Consider the following 21,116-nt stretch of genomic DNA (forward strand, 5'->3'; position numbering starts at 1 on the left):
ATATGAACTGATAATTATTCACTTGTGTAGGAAGTTAATTGGCTCATTATTAGAAACCATTCAACTACTCAATGTATGGTCAATCACTAATCACATTTTTAAAGATTTGGGTAAAATCAGATCTTGAATAAGTTTCTGCGTACTCATGTTGATCAAAAATGCTTCCTTGATGAAAGAATAAATGTCCTTTAGTTGAAGAGCATTGTAAGGATGGTCACTAAGTAAGAACAAAGTGTTAATTAAGAAGCTTTCAGTGTGGAGAAAAGAACACCCATAAATTGTCACTCAGTTGCATTACATTTCCTTAGGGTCAGGTGGACTCTCTAACCTTCCAGTCTCATATTTCATCTTTCATGCTTCATTCAAATTCACTTTAATTCCTCTGGGAGGGTTCTTTGCTTTGACTAGGATCATAGGATAATAAAATTTGTATATTGAGAATGAGAAGTTACCTTGGAGGTGATCTAACTCTCATGTTACAAATGAGATAACGAGAGGTCAAATGACTTGTATGGTAAAATATCCATGTTGGATTCAGGATTTGAACCCAATTCCCCTAACTTAGCATTAAGAAAAATCAGAAGCTTTCTATATGTAATGATCCCATGATCCCTTTTACTGATGCCTCAACATCACCCAAGCAAAACCATTTCATATATAAACTTGAGCCTTCTTTATTTTACTTCTTTTTTCTCTTTGTAACTATGTTGCCAATTCTAATCTTTTTTCAAATACAGAAAAATAAGTTTGAAAAATGCACAAATTATGGTTTGTTTGTTTTTGCTCTAGTATTCTTCCATCTTCTTTCTCCACTGAGGGTCATCTTTGTTCTAGAAACCACATACACAGACCAAACCAGTTTCAGTACTGGGGGTGGAGGGGTGGGAATGAGACCTAGAACAACAAGACTCAAACTCCTTTTCTCATGCAAACCTATCCCAAAAATGCTGGGAAAGATTTTCTAATAGCTTTTGGATTGGCTCATGTTTAAGTCTTATTAAAAGAGAAGAAGAAAAAGGTATTCAGTGAACAATACAAATAAGGTATTTATTTTTTACATATAAAAGAAATGTTACAAGATATAAAAGACTAAAATACATCAACTAGATTTAAATAGTAACCAGTATTTGTTATAATTGTGTCAATAAGAATTAAGCAGGGACACTCTTATAATCACTGCCACAGACTGCAGAGAAGTTGAATCATGAATTTTGGAACATGAGCCATATTGTAGGATAATGTAAATTATAGTCAAATATCAACCAACAAGTCAATCAATAAGTATTTATTAATATTGTATATTTAACTTTGGCCTTGCATCTTCCAAACAACTCCTGGTTTGTATCTTTTTTCCAGTTAAGACAAGGATTTGGGCTTTTCTTCTTCAAAAGAACCATTTGTTCTAATGAAAAATTTCCTTTGTTGACAGCTAACTCCCATCAAAACACTCAATGTTGCCAAATATCTCATCTCACAAAGTGACATAGAAGTCTGTGTATGTCCATGAGAGATTGATACTCCTTTTGCTAAGATCAGTAAAGAATAAATACAGAAGAGATTCCCAAACCCAAGATCATACCAGTCTAAGACTTTAGTTGCCATATGCTCATGGCTGCCTGACAAATTAGAAAACCTTTTTGCTTTTGCCTCATACCACTAAGAAATTAGTAGAACTACATGATGCTACATGAAGGTTAAAGGAAAACAACCAAGAACAAAGTCACTCTTTTATTTAAAAAAAAAAAAAGATCCACTGAGTTACTAGCTCTTTTTGTTATTGCCATATTATCTCCGTGTGCCAGGTCCTTCCACTGCACATGTGATCAATGAGAAACAGAGAGGGTAACTTTAAACATACCTTAGCCAAATCACAGTTACACTATCTACACATGGTTCTAAGCTTCCATTATCCCCAGGACAGCCATTTTTATCAGTATTAGATCCACTCAGGATTTTTCTAAATTCACTAAACAGTCAATCCTTAAAGGTAGCATGAATTAATTTAGGTTATAGCAGTACTAAAAGGATTATCTTTATTCCAGATGATTTAGTCCTATTATTTATGGTACCTATATCCTGAGATAATGCTATCCTAATCTAAACTTGGAATGAAGGGGGTAATTGAACCATCCTTTAAGAATGTCACTGATTGTTAACTCTAAATTTGTAGCATCGCTAAATCATCCCTTCCCAGAAGCACCCATATAATAGCTTTCTCAATATCTTTTTAACTAAGGTTTATTCATCCGAGGAGCAAAATCCATTTTTCAGATCTAACAGTAATAGAGTTATCCTGAGTAAGAAGGAAGGTGGTGTAATGACTCCAGAATCAGAGTCAGGAAAATGTGGGTTCAAATTTTGCTTCTGACATATATTGGTCACTTAACCACAGAATGGTCTTAGGCAACTTTCTAACACTGTAAGGTGAATAGCAGATGCAGATCTGCATTGGTAGAAGGAAGTTTCTTTACCAGAAACTTGCTGCATCAGTGACAATAGGAGGAGAAAGAAGGGGGTAAGGAAGAAAATAGTGGGAGAAAGTGGGAAGAGAACAGAAGAAGAAAAGAAGAGAGATGGAATGAGGAAGGAAAGAAGAAAGGAATAAGAAGAAAGAAGGAGGAAGAGAAGAAAGAAGTTATGAGGGAAGGGGAAAAAGAAAACAAGCAAAGAAGGAAAGAGTTCCTTTAGTAGACATCTCATCTAATTGTCAGATACTTTAAAGATCTTTTTCTTGTCATCAGTATCCCTCACTCAGGGTCACCTAACCTCCATTTGAAAAACCCAAAGGAACTTACTACCTACAGAAATTTTCTGTTCTATTTTTGGATAATGAAAATTATTGACCCAAAGCAACCTCACTGTAAGTTTCACTTATTGGTCTTAATTCAGTACCTTGAACACAAATAGAATAAATCATCCTTTTATACAATGGTCCTTGAAATGGCACTATCCTATGGTTTTGCTTAAAATTAAAACAATCTTTCATCAGTCATATCCTTTATATGACATAGTTTTGTGTTATCTAGCCCATCTTATAATTTTTACTCTTTTCTAGAGATGATCTAGTTTGTACATGTGCATCTTAAAATGTAGCAACTATAATTCAACACAATATTTCAGCTATTATAAACTGGTTAGAGAGTAGGAAGACTATCACTTTCCCATTTCCAGATATTATACTTAATAATTATAGTTTTTCTAGTATTCAAACTATTGACTCATTTTGAACTTCCAGACTATCAAAAACTCCAAGTCATTTTTAATATATATTACTAAATAACTCGGCTTTGCATTATATTTGTGTAGTAGTTATTGTTGTTTGGACCCAATTGCAAGATTGTACATTTATCCATGCTACAATTTATCTTGTTGGAGCCAGCCCATCATTCTAATATGGTGAGATTTTGGCATCTTGATTCTATCACAAGGGATATTAGCTATCATTCCACCTTTGGGTTATATTCAAACTTGATGATCATGCCATTTTTCTCTTTCATTTGAAAATGGAAAATTTGAGCTATACATCTATTAATTTTTAGGCTGTAATAGCAGCAAAGCATTATTTGCATTTTAGCTAAACACCTAGATTAGTAATCAATTATTCATTTTATACGGTTCAAGAAAGTACTCATTTTACACCAAGTAGTATTGAAAGAGAACAATTTTACTTTACTCAATAATCTAGTCAGCTTCAGATTAACCTAAAAAAAGACAACCATTAAAACTATTTGGTGCTAATGGAAAACTGTGACTTATTCTTAGTACTTATCAAATAATCTTAGCCAACACATATTAGGATTTATTCTATGTCCATTTTGTGGCATTGCCGCTGAGAAATCAGATATTAACACACTTAATTAGCATTTTAACAATGATAGGAAATGTGAAATCATTGTACAACAAAAATGTAACTCCTATATTAGCTATGGAATCAATAGAAAAAGGCAAAGGATATCTGATCACCATGGTTTGTATAGGTTCCTAGATTTAAAGCTTAGTGGGACCTTAGAGGTCACAAGATCATAGGACCATAGATTTAATGCAAAAGGGGACCTTAGGGATCACCTTGTCCAATCTCTTCATTTTACAGATAAGAAAACTGAGGCCAAAGAAGGTCATCTAGATACCAGGTGTAAGAGCCAAGATTTGAAATCAGGTTTTTCTACTACAAATTCAGCTCAATGTATCATCTCAAGCCTTTCAAGAATGATACCTTCTAACTGATATTAAATCAAATCAAATTATTGACATTTCTAAGGCATCAGAATCCCCAGGAACAATTAGAGATGTTAGACTTTGCTAAAACATTCGGTTCACTTATTTGTTCTCTGTCCTAAATCATGTAAACTTAAAATAACTTTCAGTAGGTATGTTTTATTCTTTAATAGTATTTTATTTCTCCAAATACATGTAAGTATGCTTACATGTTTACTTTACTCAAATGAAAATAAGTTGGAATTCACTAAAATTAAAAAAAAAAACTATGGAGGAGATGAAGGCCAGTGGGATCTTATATTTCAGTGGGTTCTATAGTCTACAATCCAAGTGATTCTTGCCTTGAATTTTAATGATCTAAAAATAAACAGAAAGTAAGTTATTCATGAATCTCCTTAGAGGTCATCATTTGTTAAAGTGAAGAAGGTGATTTCACATTTCCTATTATTGTTAAAATCCTAATTAAGTGTATTAATATCTGATTTCTCAGCGGCAATGCCACAAAATGGACATGGAATAAATCCTAATATATGTTGGCTAAGATTATTTGATAAGTACTAAGAATAAGTCACAGTTTTCCATTAGCACCAAATAGTTTTAATGTTTGTCCTTTTTTAGGTTAATTTGAAGCTGACTAAATTATTAAATAAAGTAAAATTGTTCTCTTTCAATACTACCTGGTGTAAAATGAGTATTTTCTTGAACCATATAAAATGAATGTAGGATGTTCCTGATAGTTAACTCTAAAATTTCTACCATTGCTAAATGATTCCTTTTATTCATGAGCTATATACATTTCAAATCCTTTTACAAATAAATTTTGTTGTTGTTTTTTTTGGAAGGTTGGCTTTTTGTTTGTTTGTTTGTATTTCCAAAGCTTAGCATGGTACTTAGTAATAATAAATACTTAATAAATGCTGTTGACTGACTTCTAGGCATTGATATTAGATGATCAGAAGTCACTGCCTAAGATTGAATGCCTGGATCTTAGATTCAGCTCAAGAAAAGTTATTCATAAACAAACAAGTAAATTCAAAATATATGGTAAATAAACATGAAAGAATTTTTGAGAAGGAGATCCCCAACAATTGGTAGAATCAGAAATAAACCTCTTATAAGAGGTGACATCTGAGCGGGGCATTGAATGGATAAAAGAATTCTATATTGTGAATTGCTTTCAAGTCATTTAATGTTAATTTTTACATTAAATCTTTAAAATAGGCAACATGATGACCCTCTCCCAACACTCCAATGACAATAGTTGGTGTCAAAGATATTGTAGTACAAGAAGAGTGGGTTCAAATCCAGGATTCTCCTCCACTTATTAACTCAATAACCTTGAACACAGGCAGCCAGGGAGTGCAGTGGATAGAACGCTGATCCTGGAGTTAGGAAGGCTCACCTTTTGGAATTCAAATTTGACCTCAGACTCTTACTAGCTGTGTGACACTGGGCAAGTTGTTTAACACTGTCTGCCTCAGTTTGCTCATCTGCAAGATGAGCTGGAGAAGGAAATGGAAAACCATTCCATAATTTCTATTAAGAGAACTCCAAATATGGTCACGAAGAATTCAGATATGGTTAAAATTATTAAACAATAGTAATTTTAAAGAAATTATTTTGTTGCTCCAACATTTGGGTGTTTCTTCTTTTAAAGGGATGTTCACAATAGTGAATATTTATACCCTCATAAACATAGTTTCAAATTGGGGCTGATTCATTGTTGATAATCTAAGTCATAGGGAAAATGTTAATAATGTAACTTTTAACACATACACACACACACACACACACACACACACACACACACACACATATATATACACACACACAATTTTCCCTTCCCCAGAGCTGGTTGTTAAATAAAATATTTACTAATACACCCCTGCCTATTTACTCAATCACATGAAATAATGCTGATGAAAGCATTTTGTAAATTGTATTCACCATGCGCACGTGAATTAATTTCATTGTTATTTCTCTTATCTTTTTTTGATGAAGTTTATGTAGAAACAGTTCCAGGACAAATTCATACCTTGTTCTCATTTTTGTTATTATTTTTATGAGTACTACTACTTGTACTACTGTTGTGGTTTCTTAAGCTCATCTTTTACTATTACTATAAGTACAGTAATGATTTATTTTTTCCAACATTAAATTAGATTTTAGAAATTTACTGAAGGAAAAATGACCCTAAGACTTGGAACCTACTGAATCCCAAAGTGCCATCATTCTGAAGTCTTCACGATTAGGCAATTCTCAGTCAAAGTTATATAGACTTGGGGGTATTTGAACTTTGTGTAAGAACTCTGTTAAATGATGGGCAATCCAGACTCACCTTTCAGCTGACACACTTAACTGCTGCCTTAGCATCAGGACACAGATGGATGGGAAAGCTGACCCTGACCCACATAAGATCCACATTCCTGTGCAAGGATAGAAGCATGATAATCAGGAAATGATGGCTATTAGTTACAGAAAATGCATTATTGTGAAAACCAGGAGAAAAGTGCTTATGAGAGGAAGTGATTGGATTATAAGGGAATGAGAGAATAAGGATAGGTCATTCCTACTGAGTAAATGGCTGTGATTTATAAGAGAGAGGGTATAGTGATATCTTGGCCCATTACTGACTAGACTCATTTCACAAACAATGCTAAATCAATATGTGACAGTTTCTAGAGAGAGAAAGTCTTTTAAAGATTGTTTATTAGTTCCAAAGCAGCTAAATTGGAATTTTTCAATTTCCTATCATCTCATCACAAATCAACTTTCTTTCTCAAATTAATAGCTATCCATGATTTCAACTTCTTATTCTTCTTAATTAACTTGCTAATAATCTTTTAAGGTGCACTGTGGTGGTAGAAAAGGCAATAATGATCAGATTGTATGTATGTATGTATACAGAATCGTTTGATGCATTCTAAATAATATGTGCCTGAAAGAAATATGAATGTTTTGTTTCTTTAGATGAATCAATTATTGGTTTGATTTCTAGGAAATTATGTGAAATAAATAGCTATTTATTTCATTTTATAACTCCAAAGTTTTAGATGACCTAATTTTTTTTCATTCTTTTTTATGAAATATTTCTTTCTTTCTTTCTTTTCTTTCTTCCTTCCTTTCTTTCTTCCTTCCTTCCTTTCTTCCCTTTCTTCCTTCCTTCCTTTCCTTCCTTCCTTCCTTTCTTCCTTTCCTTCCTTCCTTTCCTTCCTTCCTTTCCTTCCTTCCTTCCTTCCCTTCCTTCCTTCCCTTCCTTCCTTCCTTCCTTCCTTCCTTCCTTCCTTCCTTCCTTCCTTCCTTCCTTCCTTCCTTCCTTCCTTCCTTCCTTCCTTCTTTTTTTGTCTCTTTCTTGTTCTCTCTTCTTTTGTTTCAAACAGATGAAATATAGATATAGATGTAGATATATATATAGACACTGACATTCAGGCAGTACTAAATTTACAAGTGAGAGATTCTGAAAAGTTTATTTGTAAATCAGTTAAAAACACCAAGCCTCTTTTATCATAGGCACTATTTTTTATAAAAAATAACAGTTTCTTAGCCCAGCCAATAAAATCTCAACCATAACTGACACTCAAAAATTCAAATCAATCTGTGATCTTATCAATTTTGGATTTATATTCAATAATGAAGATTTCAGTCCTTTATCCTGTGTCTATCCTGTGCATCTCTTGTCCTTGTTCTTTCAAAAAGTTTATTACAGAGAATCCATTTAATGTGCTAGAATTGATTTCTCTTGTCTTTATGGAGGTTGCAGTGGAGCACTTGGCTTTTTCTTAGTATATGATCAACACATCTTCTCTTCCTCTTACAATACCTTAATACCATTCTTTATTCATCATGTCCTTCTGAGTTCCTATTGTTTATTTGTTGTAACCTTTTCACACTCACAATATTCTTTTTTGTTGATCTCTGAATTATTCTTGTCTTTAGTTCTTAAAAGACAGTGATATTCCAGGCCTTGCACCATATAGACTAATGTTAGTCTAAAGAAAAAGGTGGATCTTTGCCTTCATAGGAAATTTGGGGTTGGTAAAAGACCTTTGCAATTTCTCCAAAACAATTGATTCCAATTTCCTTTTTAAAAAATTCTGGGCCCTACTCATTATCCACCTGTATTTTCTGCTCAAGATATACATACTGTTGTACAAATGTAATAGAACTTATATTATAATGAATAATGGGATCTAGGCAATAGATGTTCTTTTTCCACTTGGTTTTTCTTGGGTAGATGGATTAACCAAATTCCTGTGAGTTATTACATATCTTTTCCAGGAGTGTCTGACATATCTTACGGTTTAATACAATGAAAACAAAACACCTGATCTCATTTGGTTAATTTTCCGAGTTTTCTTCTTTTTCATGCCATTTTAAACTCTTTTGTAAATGCTTTGGGAACTGTAATGTTAGGGTTTAAATGTAATGGTTCCATTACATTGATGAAGAAAATATTTTATTGAAATATTATTTGTAGATCTCTTCCATTTTAAAAATTTTCCTGATTTTAAAACAGCATCATCTGTAGTACATTCCTTTCCACAAGGAATCTCTCGTCTACTTGAAATCTGCCTTGGATGTCCTTATCACTGTGCTAAATCCCATTATATACAAATATACCATTTTATGTTTTAACTGATGCTATTGAAGAGGGTTAATTCTGGTGTTACTTCTTCTAAGGAGTCTCAAATAATCTTGTTATATGGATGGGAAGGTCTTAAAGGTAACATTTTTTTCCTACTGAATCACATACTTTAAAACATTATTTTTTCAATGAACAAACATTGATTTTATCTTACTCCTAATTCTACTACCCAGTTTAAAGATAATAAATATTCATCGTCAAGCAAAACATTCCCATACTAGTCGAGTCCAAAAATGTGTCTTTAAACTGGATAGCAGAATTAGGAGTAAGTACCTTGTCTTTTACTTATATTACAAGAAGTATTATGCTTTTGCTTTGGGTCTATGAGAGCATAGTTTGTCATTGTATTGATGAGTTATTTTCTCTTGCCATCACTATATAGATTGTTCTTATAGTTCTATTTACTTCAGTCCTACCAAAGCTCATACAGGTGTTCCAATTTTCTCTGAAACTATCCATTTCATCATTTTATGGTTATTATTATGCTATATATCAAATGCGTATTTTTAATCAGCAAACCACAATGGCAATGAGATCAAGTCAATATCCCTGTTGGAGATAAATCCCAAATTGATGAGTTTATACACTGATGTGATATGAGATCCTAGTCAAGATTTTGTAAGCAAATAATTTGGTTGTTGATATTCAGTTGGTCAATTTTTTCGAAGATGATTATAGAATAAGGTCCACAATTTTGTCTTCTTTCCCTCCTTCTGATACCTTGTACATCAGTCTCTCATTACTTTCACAATCATATCCCCTTGGAGACAGCCATCCTCTGTAAACACTTAATCTCATTTGGTTAATTTTATGAGTTTTCTTCTTTTTCATGCCATTTTTAACTCTTCTATAAATGCTTTGGGAACTATAATGTTAGTGCCTAAGTGCAGTGGTTCCATTACGTTGATAGAGAAAATATTTTGTTGAAATGTTCTTTGCAGATCTTTTCCAATTTAAAAATTTTCCTGATGAGAATTCTTTGAAGTAGAGACTGTGATTACTATCCCAGTTTTTCAAATGAAGGAAATGAGGCCAGAAAGTATCAATGAGTTCTCTAACATCATTCAGCATTTAATACAATGTGTGGTACAGAGTAGGCACTTAACACATGATTATTGATTAACTGACATAAGTGATATTTACATAACCCAAACAGTTTGTGCTTTCCTTTACACAAGAAAATATATGCACACATACACATTTACATAAAAGTGTGTATGCATAAGATGTTCAGTCATTTCAGTTGTGCTTGACTATGACCCCATTTTTGAGTTTTCTTGCAAAGATACTAGAGTGGTTTGCCATTGCCTTCTTTGGGTCATTTTAAAGATAACTGAAGTAAACGCAGTTAAATGGCTTATCCACGATCACACAGTAAGTATCTAAGACTAGATAACTCAAAGATGAGTTCAAAACAAAGATGAGTCTTCCTGATTCTGAGCCCAGAGCCCTATCTACTGCACCATCTAATTGCCATATGAATGATTTATTTATTATTTATTGGTTGTTTACTTAAATATACACATATACATTCTTAAAACATATAAGATGTTGGGGCAGCTAGGTGGTGCAGTGGATAGAGCACCAACCCTGAATTCAGGAGGATCCGAGTTCAAATGTGGTCTCAGACACTTAAAACTTCCTAGCTGTGTGACCCTGGGCAAGTCATTTAACCCCAGCCTCAAAAAAACCCAACCCCCCCCCAAAAAATATACGATGTTTATATGAGGAAAATGTATTTAGTTATATAAAGAATGTTCAGAACATATTTCTACCATTTTTGGTTTGATCAAATCATCTCTCTACTTTCACCTTTCCCACTTCTGATACAGAAGTTATCCACAAAGCAACTCACTGAAGGTAAGTCTTTTACTTACCTTCTAGATGGTAGCTATTTTAGCAGTCATGAGGAAGGGTGGAAATGAAGTAGAATAATGAAAGTGATAGAAATATGAAAACTCTAGTGAGTTATTAGAGTAAGGGAACATGGGGGCTATTAGCTTGCTAAGGTCCATCAATTTTTCTATCATCTACTCTCTTTTCTTCTAAAAACCCCAGAAAATTACTTGTCTTCCCTCCATTCCTATACCACCACCTGTTATTTCCAACCTGGCTTTCTATTTTTCCATGAAGAATAACAATATATTCTTAATGTTTCTCCTTTATTTTTCACCTCCTGGTTCCTGAAACAAAAATACATCCCAACAGTGAGGCAGTGAATAAAGGATTGTTGTGGAGTGAGAAATTCCAGTTGCCCCAAGCAACTCCCTAAGACCATAATTTACAGAATAGGTACTAGTCTTTGTGGGTAGAGAGAGCTTCCTCATCAGGACTTCACTATAGGTTTGGTGCAGGGGAAAAGTTAAAAAAAAAACCAAACAAACAAAGATCACTTTAAAGTTTCAACATAAAAATTCAGTTAAGAAGGCTTCTCCCAATTTTCTCCTCATTGACATCACATTTTTCGTTGAGACCATATAAGAAGAGATTTAATAAAGGGTGAGATAATAAAAAGTCTTTTCCTCCAGGGCAAATCTAGTTTATAAAAATTTAACATATGCACTCTTGCTATAATAACTAATTATCCATCCTTCTCAACTAAATTCATTTTAATTAACATTATAATATTTTCACATCATGAGTTTCAAATAATTTTAATGCATCATCCATATATACCCAGCAATAAATGTTTCTAGGAATACTTCTAGTTTCTTGCCTTGGGCACTGAAATTGCTGGTTCCAATTTATTCAGCAATTCTCTGATAATTTTTTGGTTATACAAAAAAAAATTCATTTCCAGTATTCCAAGTAGAAACAATACATTCAAGTAAATTCATATTCAGAAGGCAGTATGTATGAAGAGATTAAGTGTAGCATATAGGCAGACCTTATTCTCTGTCCCTCGTCTGATTTTTTCTGACTGTGATTTGGAGCAAGTCACTTAACCATTCAATACTATGTTGTTTTTTCTTTAATTATTTTCAAGCATTAGATATGATGGGATTTTCTTGGCAAAGGTATTGGAGTGGTTTGCAATTTTCTTCTCTAGTTTATTTTACAGATGAGGAAACTGAAGCAGTTAAGTGACTTGTCCAGGTCACACAGCTAGCAAATCTGAAGCCATATTTTAATTATGCTCTTGTTGACTCTCTGCCCACTTTATCATCTGGTTACTCCTTCTTGCTCTAGCATCTCTAAATATCAGAGAAGACACCAATATGCATTGATAGAGAGAGCTTCCTCACTCAGTCATAACTTAACCCAATGAAGGCACACATCTAATCTTTATCTTTATCCTTTAGTAAATAGAAAACATAATTCACTAGAAGAAATTTGTGTCTCAGGCTGATTCTTTCTCAAATTAAATTTGAGCCTGCATTTGCTTTGTGAATAAAACATTTCCAAATCCTATATTCATGCCTTTTTGGAGGGGTAGGGGTAGAATTCTTTCTGGAAAAAAAATAGCTTAGAAACAGTCATGATATTTGTGGAATATATTCCACATGTGGAATATACAATTGTATATATTGTATAATTCCATAGATTGTGGAATATATTTGTGGACTTTTTGATTTCAAAACAAAATGAAAATTCTCTTTTATTTTGTTGTTAAAATTGTTTATTTCAGACATGAAAGAGTAAGACTGTTTCCATTTTTATAGCTCCAGATGATCCTCCTGAAAATGTAAATGTCATAGCTACCTCACCTTACAGTATTAATATCAGTTGGAATGAACCTGTTGCTATCACTGGACCAACTTTCTACCTTATAGACATTAAGTCGGTAAGATTTTCTTCATTTATTCATTGGATGATGACAATATATATATATATATATATATATATATATATATATATATAAAGGGTTATTAGGGTCATATTCTATAAGTAAATGTTCAACTAATGAATTAAATAAGGCTTAATGTTTATAAATGCATTGCTCTCTATGGTTTTATATGTTACATCATTTTATTCTATTTGTTCATTTAAAAACACTGTGATAATACCATCTATCTCAAAAGAAAAGATATTCAATCATCATTCTAATGGAAAATAAATGACTTGCTAAAATAGTTTGTTTTCTTTTACTACTTTTGGTTCCTAGTTGTTTTCTTGCTGCAGTTATGTTTGAACTTAGCTAAGATAATTAATATTAATGAAAAATCTGATACCTTATTATGGCATGGAGATAAATCAATGTTCATGAAGGAAATGCCATCAAAAGAAAACATTTCCATCTCTGTGCTGGTGGAAGTCTCGAAGCTTCAGGTTGTGTCTATTTGGCTAACTAATTGTGGAAAGGCAGGTTGGCCACTAGGTGATGAATTCTCTGGTCTTAGTGACCAGTGAAACAGATTAGTACCTGAAACATGAAAGCTTCAGGGGTTCTTCAGCTAAGTATTTGGAAGATCTGGGAGGGAGTTCTTTAGCATGAATTGTACTCTCTGCTAACAGAGACTGTGAATCCTCTCTGTTAAGTACCTAACTGATGTGTGTTTAATGATTTCATTGAACTACTTTGCCTGAAAAGTTTACTCATGACCAGAACTCCCTCAAGCTTAACTAGGTTGCACTACAGATAACAGCTATAGACTGCTCATCCTCAAGGTCTTTCCTATTTGTTAGGAACAACTATGGTTTATTCTTCAAGAGCCCAGGATCACCTCTACCCAAGCATGAGACATTGTAGTAAAGACATGTATAGGCAAAACACTGTTGTAATTGAAAATATTTTGTATCACCTAGGTTTAAAGATAAGGTTTAAATAAGAAAAATAATCACAAACATTTTTGAAATAAGGTCATTTTTCTTAGCAATCCTACTTTATGCATTAGGGAATTGTTGGTACAGAATTAAAAAGCTAAACTGTGCAAGTAGTAAAAATAATTCTGTTAAAAGTCATGTGATCATAAATCTAAAGTTGGAAGGGGTCATCTAGTACAATCCTTTCATTTTATAGAGCATCAGGGAAATTAAGTGACTTAAGTACTAAAACTTCAGAGGTAGAATTTAAACCTATGCCCTTCTCCTCATTCAAGAGTCTGTTTATTTTTTCTTACTGGGAACAATCTGGGGAACCAAATGCCTATTAGACCCAGAAACTTCTCTGTATTTTTTAGAACCTTGAGAATGCAGCATACCTTAAATAATACATAATAATGCAGTACATAATCAGTAAGCAGTACATAAATCAGTTCCTACTCCTAAAGTTGTAATATATGCCAAGGAAACGTTGCCCTTCAGTCAGATGTAGTTAAAATTCAGGATTTGGATGGGAAGAGAGGAGGCCTTCACTCAATATTTTACCCTCCACCCTAACTATAATACTCAGGGGAAAATGGAGGAAGATGATTAAAGAAAAATATACTTAGGTCACCTCCTGAATGATTAAACCTACATTGGTATTTTAGAATTAAAGTTGAATGCATTCCACTCTTTCTTGAAATCCAAACTTCTTAAAAATTGTTAATTAAAATAAATTATTCTTTTTGAAATTTCATTGATTATTTTAAAATAACTTTTTGGAAATAGATTGCCACTAAAAAAGTCTAGTTTTCCTTTTAATTTTCAAACCTATTGTTTGCTACATAGCCTCAGCTCTCTCTATGTGGTAATTATGGGTCTCTCTCTCTCTCTTCTGCCTTTCTCCCTTTTTCTGCTGGACTCTCTGTGTATATACATATGTGTACATGCATGTGCATGTATGTGAACACACATGTATAGATACACATATATGTGTCTATACATGTGTGTATGTATATATATATACACATATGTTTGTATAAGTATAAGCATGTGTATATATATGCATGTATATATAAATGTGCGTGATATATGTGTATAAAATCTCCCTATCTCTCTTCTGGTATCTGTTTTTCAAGACTGAGTTAGATATCTGTCTCCCAAAACAAGCCTTTTTCAGTTTTTCTTTATTTTAATGCCTTTCTTCTGTGTTTATCTTCAATTTAGTTTTTATATAGCTTGTTTGTATTTAGATGTTTATATGCCCCAATAGTCTAAGAAATTCTTGAGAGCAAAGATTTTTTTTTCTCTTAATACATTACTCTTGCACTTAGTACAGTACTTGGCACATAGTAAGCATTCATCAAATGGTTGTTGAATGATTTACTGCTATAAGGGTTGTATAAAAGTTGTATTTGAGGTCAAAATAAAATTTAAAAACTGACTGTGAAAATTAAGAAATGAAAAAAAATTGTGGCATTTTAAGTTTCAAGAGTTTGAACTCCTGAGCAATTTAGAGTGAGTTATGAAGTAGAAATCAAATGAAGTCAACACAGATATTCATTAAACTCTTCCTATGTGCCAATTGTCTTTAAGGCCCTATCCTCAATGAACTCCTAGATGGAGATGTATGGGTATTATAGATTTTGAGAAGATTGAGGAAATGTGAAGTTAGGATTTTAAAAGCAATATTGGTAAAAATGTAGCCTAGAGAAAAAAGCTGAGCCATGAGTTTAAAACATTTTGGATCAAGGGAGAGAATAAATGCTGTGTGTCAGAAGAAGACTATAACTATGGTGATGATGGGAAGAGAGAGATGAAAATATGTGTTTTCATTGAAAAGAGTTGTTTTGTGATGAGCAAACAAATTCCAAAATAAAAAATTTTATGGTTAAAATTTCTTTCAAGATATCACTTGCTTTAGCTTTACAGGTTTTAGAGTAATTAATTTATCATTAAAAACCCTCTGGGTATCTTGGTAGTAAAGTAAATAGAGTACCTGCTCAGGTGTCAGAAAGACCTCAGAAACTTACTAACTGTGAATTAATCATTTAACTCTGCCTCCACAATATAAAATAAAATAAATTAAAAAAAGATGTATTTATATTTGTTTAGATCGAAAGAGAGACAGAGATAGAGACTGAGACTGAGACGGAGGCAGACAGATAGACACAAAGAAATACAGAGAGATGGAGACAAAGGGAAATAGAGAGACAGAGACAGAGAGACAAACAGTGTCAGCATGCCTTAAAGCTAGGGAAACCAAGGCCCAAATCTGGCTTCTGACACATACTAAGTATATGATCTTAGGCAAGCCACTTAACTTTTCAGGGATCTAGACAATTCTCTAAAATTATGAGTTTCAGAGAAGGTATCAACCTGCAGTTTTAACTCCTGAAAACAGAGTTTTCCCACTCGGGAATTCTATCATAAATTTAGTTCTTATACCTATGGAGATAACCTTTCCTCCTTCTAAGAATAAATGTGCTGCCACCAGGAATTACAAACTCATGTCATTAGTCAAAAACTAGTTGTTTGTTTTTTAATCCATTTTCCAAAAAAACCTTTTTATTACTTTTCTCCTGGGAGAGGAATTACTAACAAGATTTTTGTGTTTTGCTTTGCAATGGATTTAAATCTTAATCTAAGAAACATAGACAGAACAAGATTTTGAAGAGTAAATCAAGTATAAAATAAATTGCTTTCAAAACTGGGGTGGGGAGGAATGTCATTTATGGCCTTCTTGTGATTCAATGCTATGTTCCTAAGCAAGATACAGTACTTTGTCTCTTGATGGTCATCTCCGGAAATGAATGTCTGCTTAGTACATCAGAACTTTAGTTAAGGTTAATTCTCAGTGGAGCTAGAGAGGCACATCTGTCAAAAGAAGAGGATGCTTGAACTAACCTAACACTTTAGCAGCTGTATTTTATACAAATCTGACCCATTGGGGAAACTACTGTATTGCTACCTGTTCATGTCTTAAAATAACCTTACATGTATATCTATATATCCCTCTATAGATATGTGGGAATATGTGTATACTATAGAAACATATAGAATATATATATATATATATATATATATATATATATATATATATATATATATATATATATATATATATATATATATATATATATATACATATATATATATGTATGCCATTACATTGATAATATTGCTATTTTTCTCATTTTCACATATTGAAATAGTCAACTAAACTCACTAAATGAAGATCTTCAGCTAGAGAAATTAACCAGAATGATCTAATGCAGAAATACAAATTACAAGAAAAATATAATTCACATAAAATCTCTATGACTCCTATTTACTCATTTCAATTTCATGTGGTTTCTCTTTATCTTTTTACCTTATAGGTAGATAGTGATGAATATAATGTTTCTTTCATCAAAGCAAATGAGGAAAATAAAACCATAGAGATTACGGATTTAAAAGTATTTACAAGGTATTCTGTAGTAATCACTGCATTTACTGGAAACATCAGTTCAGCCCATATAGATGGCAAGGCAAGTGCTCAAATCATCGTTACCACATTAGAATCAGGTAAGACAGTTAGTTGCTCAGTGTTCTTTGAATTAAATTTTCCAGTTGATTTTTTTTCCACACAAATTTTTTAAAAAATATATAAATATGTACTACTAGCACATCTTTTATAGGAAAATTTTAATATGAAATTAAAATGGTACAAATCTATGAGAAGCTTCCAGGTTTAGTGGATAGAAAGCCAGTTTCAGGATCAGGGTGATCTGGTTTCAAGTCCAGTTTCTGATACAAACTGGTCAAGTCATGTAACTTCTCAGTGTTCTAGTTAGAACTCTAAAACTATGAATTGAAGAAAAAGGTGCTGACAAGAGTTGTATTGGTAGAAATTAGTAAAAAAAATAAGAAAAGTATATCTATCTATTTATCTATGTATATATATATGCATGCATGTGTATATCTATGTATTTATGTGTGCATATTATATGTATATATACAAAGCTCAAGTAAAAACAATTTTAAAAGTGCAATGTAAGTTGAAGACTACAGAAAGCAATTTGTTTTATTTTTAGCACCTAAAGATCCACCAAACAACATGACATTTCAGAAGATTCCTGATGAAGTCACAAAATTCCAGCTAACTTTCCTTCCACCATCTGAACCAAATGGAAATATCCGAGTCTATCAAGCTTTGGTGTGCAGAGAAGATGATCCCACTGTCTTTCAGATACACAATCTGAGTATCATCCAGAAAACAGATACATCAGTCATTGCAATGTTAGAAGGATTAAAAGGAGGCCACACATATAATATAAGTGTAAGGGCTCTTAATTTGCATCTTATTAAAGCTAATTTTGAAAAATAGGATTCAGAAGTCCCTATTTTAATTCTAGTTTTTTGTGATACTGTTGTAATTGAGTGATATGTCTAGTAGAGAGAAAAAAAAGGTTCTGGGTTGCAATCCCACTTCTCTTAACTGTCTTGTGTGATCTTGTACAAGTTATTTAACTTAAAGGCTTAAATTTCTTTACCTGTAAAATTCAAGGGTTATAGCAGACGGATCATCAGGTCTCTTCCAGCCTTAGATCTAGGATTTCAATGATTTTCTTTTAAATTGTGATAACTATTATTAAAATACAGAATGCTAAGTGATTGATTATGATATTAAATGCATATTGGAAACCAACAAAAAGAGATGGTCAAGGACCAGTCAAGAAAAGGTTAAAAATTATAACAGAGTAATCAATTATAGAAAAGGAGGTTTTTAAACTCTTTATGCCTTCAACTCTTGATAGAACCTAGCATAATATCAAAAATGAAAATAACTTTTCAGATTTGAATGATACTGAACTTTGTATATTTATAAGTAAATAGCTAATCAGTAAATAACAACTTGTAGATTATCCAAATTTGAATTGTCTTTCCTATTTCTTTTTAAGATTGTGATTGTTTTTCTATTCTGCTATTGTTTGAATTTGCAACTTGTATGTAGAATCATGGGATAGACTATCACTTTCTAAGGAAGTTGTAGCCCATTCCTGTCTTGCAGGAATTTTACCTAAACTGCACCAAACAAATGAGAGTCATATTATTCTTAAAAGGTCATCATAAAAGGGGAATGTGCACATCTATGAGGGGCAGTGTGGTGCAGAAGAGCGATAGAAAAGGTGAGAGGGGAGAGGGGTGGGGTGAAGGGAGGAAGTAAGTAAAAGAGGGAGGGGGAGAGAAGGAAAGAAGAAAAAAGAGGGAGAGAGGGAGGGGAAGGAGAGAAGGAAGCAGAGACAAGGAGAGAGGGAAAGAAAGGGGAAAAGAGGACAAGAGGAAGAGAGAGAACGGAAGGGGAAGAAGAGAGGGGAAAGGGAAGGGAGAGAGGGACAGGAAGAGGAAGAGAGAAAAAGAATGGGAGAGAGAGAGGGAGAGAGAACAGTATTTCTGGATTATTGAGCTCAAGCCTAATAGTGTGGCTAATAGTGTGACACTAGACAAAGGAATCCCTTGACTCTCTGAACCTTAGTTCTTTCATCTGTAAAATGGATGAATGTAGTAACCGCTAAAGGGCCTTCCAATACTAAACCTATGACCCTATAAACTCTTTATAATAACTCACTGGATAAGTTTGAGACAATAATTATGTATAATGTCCCAAATGACAGTATGTTAACCTGAGTTCAATATTTATTTTTTCTCTCTGATTTTTCTATATGTAATGTTTCTTACTGTGTATGATTTTTATTTCTGGAATTCTTGCTGAATTTTCTCAACGTGGAGCTCTTCCTCAACACAGAGTTCCATGGAGTTCTTCTTCAACATAGATTTCCATGAAGGGAATTTTTAAGAGAGAAAAGCATAAGATGGAAATAAAGCAGAGTGAGGTTTGGTCATAAATTAAAGATGGATACTGGAAACTAAGAGATATATTTTTTCACAAGTCCAAAAGGGGTTGTATAATTGGCATCATGTGGCTAACAAAAATTCCATGCCTAAAAAGAGTGAAAAATGCTATATTCTCCATTACTAGGTCCTTTAGAAAAATAATACTCCTAATAATGGTGATAAGCATTATCCAAACAATCAAGAACATTCAGTGATTTTTCCTTATGTCTATGTGCAGTGCTCTCTCCTTTTAAATTGTTCATGACTCCCACTTAATCTTCTTTTTCCCTTTCTTCTTTCAAGGCCCAATTAAACATTGAGTAACTTTTGAGTTCTTCTGTAATCCAGTCACTTTACTGCACGTCTATTTCTGTTTCCTATAATTATATTCCTAAAACAGCTAGGTGGAGAGGTAGATGGAAGGCTAATCCTAGAGTCACAAAGGCTCATCTTTGTGAGCTCAGGTGTGGCTTCAGACACTTACTACCTGGATAAAACTGGGCAAATCACTTAATCCTGTATGCCTCAGTTTCCTCATATGTAAAGTGATCTGGAAAAGGATATGGAAAACCACTCTAGTATCTTTGTCAAGAAAATCCAAAATGGGATCATGAAGAGATGTTCATGACTGAAAAATGACTGAACGACAGCAAATGATAATAAGTTAATAGGGTGCTTTATATACAAAGTGTTTCTCATATATATATGTATATGCATATATACATATATATGTATACATACATATAAATATATAATTTCTTTAACTACATCAAATCTCTAAAGTAGGCAAAGTCATGAGTGGATTTGTCCTGCACTATCTTAAGAGAAAGGACAATGGTAATAGCTATCTTAGGTTTGCCAGCAAACCCAGATAATCCAGTTAATGCATTACCTATTTCCTTAAAGACAGGAACCATTACTAAACTCATTTCATAGATGAATAAACCAAGGGTTTAGAGAGATTAGGCTACTAGCCAATAGTCACCCAACTACTTCTTGTGAGTATTCAGATATCATTTAAGATCAAGTCAAACACTGTTACCCACTATACTATGCTATTATAATTTGAATGATAACTCCAACTTATTGGCATTTATGGACTTAGAATCCTCTTTGTTTAAGTTGTTTATGTTTATAGATTATTGTGATAATTTTTTGCTATTAATTATTTTATGATTAATTTCTTTGTCCAGACCTGAGATTTCATTGATGTGAGAAATTCTGTGGAATGAGAATTCCTTCTACTGGTGCAGATGGAAAGCTTATTTATAATATTCAATGTGTACTTTGAGAGGATTGCCTGGCACACTCAGTAGTTAAGACTTGACCAGGGTCACACCAACAATATCATGGCATGCTTCTTATCACCTATTTATTTGTAATGAGTATAATGTTATGTTATGTGATAATACTCTGGCTATAGACTATGGAATGGAACTTAGCAGCCATGTCTATTTCCTATCTAATGCTACTTTCTTGCAATCTGTGAGCAATCACTAAGTGCTGTTGACCAATTGATTACATTGCAAAATTCTTAAATCTCCTTGTTTTTTCATTTATAAGTCCATTTGAATATGGAATTGTAAATCATAACAAACACTACGTTTTTGTTCTAGAATCTTGCAACTGGTTTGAA

At 33.0% G+C, this 21,116-nt stretch overlaps 1 protein-coding gene across 2 annotated transcripts in view; it reads left to right on the plus strand.

The window, feature by feature from the left end:
* The window catches only part of PTPRQ (protein tyrosine phosphatase receptor type Q), a 246,041-nt gene that overhangs the window by 139,309 nt on the left and 85,616 nt on the right, over positions 1–21,116 (plus strand). For both annotated transcript variants that reach the window (XM_074270859.1, XM_074270860.1), the window contains exons 27-29: positions 12,523–12,644; positions 16,984–17,170; positions 17,680–17,924. In XM_074270859.1, coding sequence (XP_074126960.1) covers positions 12,523–12,644; positions 16,984–17,170; positions 17,680–17,924 — 554 coding nt within the window. The remainder of the gene's footprint in view (positions 1–12,522; positions 12,645–16,983; positions 17,171–17,679; positions 17,925–21,116) is intronic.

Source organism: Sminthopsis crassicaudata, chromosome 5 (genome assembly GCF_048593235.1).
Source record: "Sminthopsis crassicaudata isolate SCR6 chromosome 5, ASM4859323v1, whole genome shotgun sequence".
In the NCBI taxonomy this organism is placed as follows: Eukaryota; Metazoa; Chordata; class Mammalia; order Dasyuromorphia; family Dasyuridae; genus Sminthopsis; species Sminthopsis crassicaudata.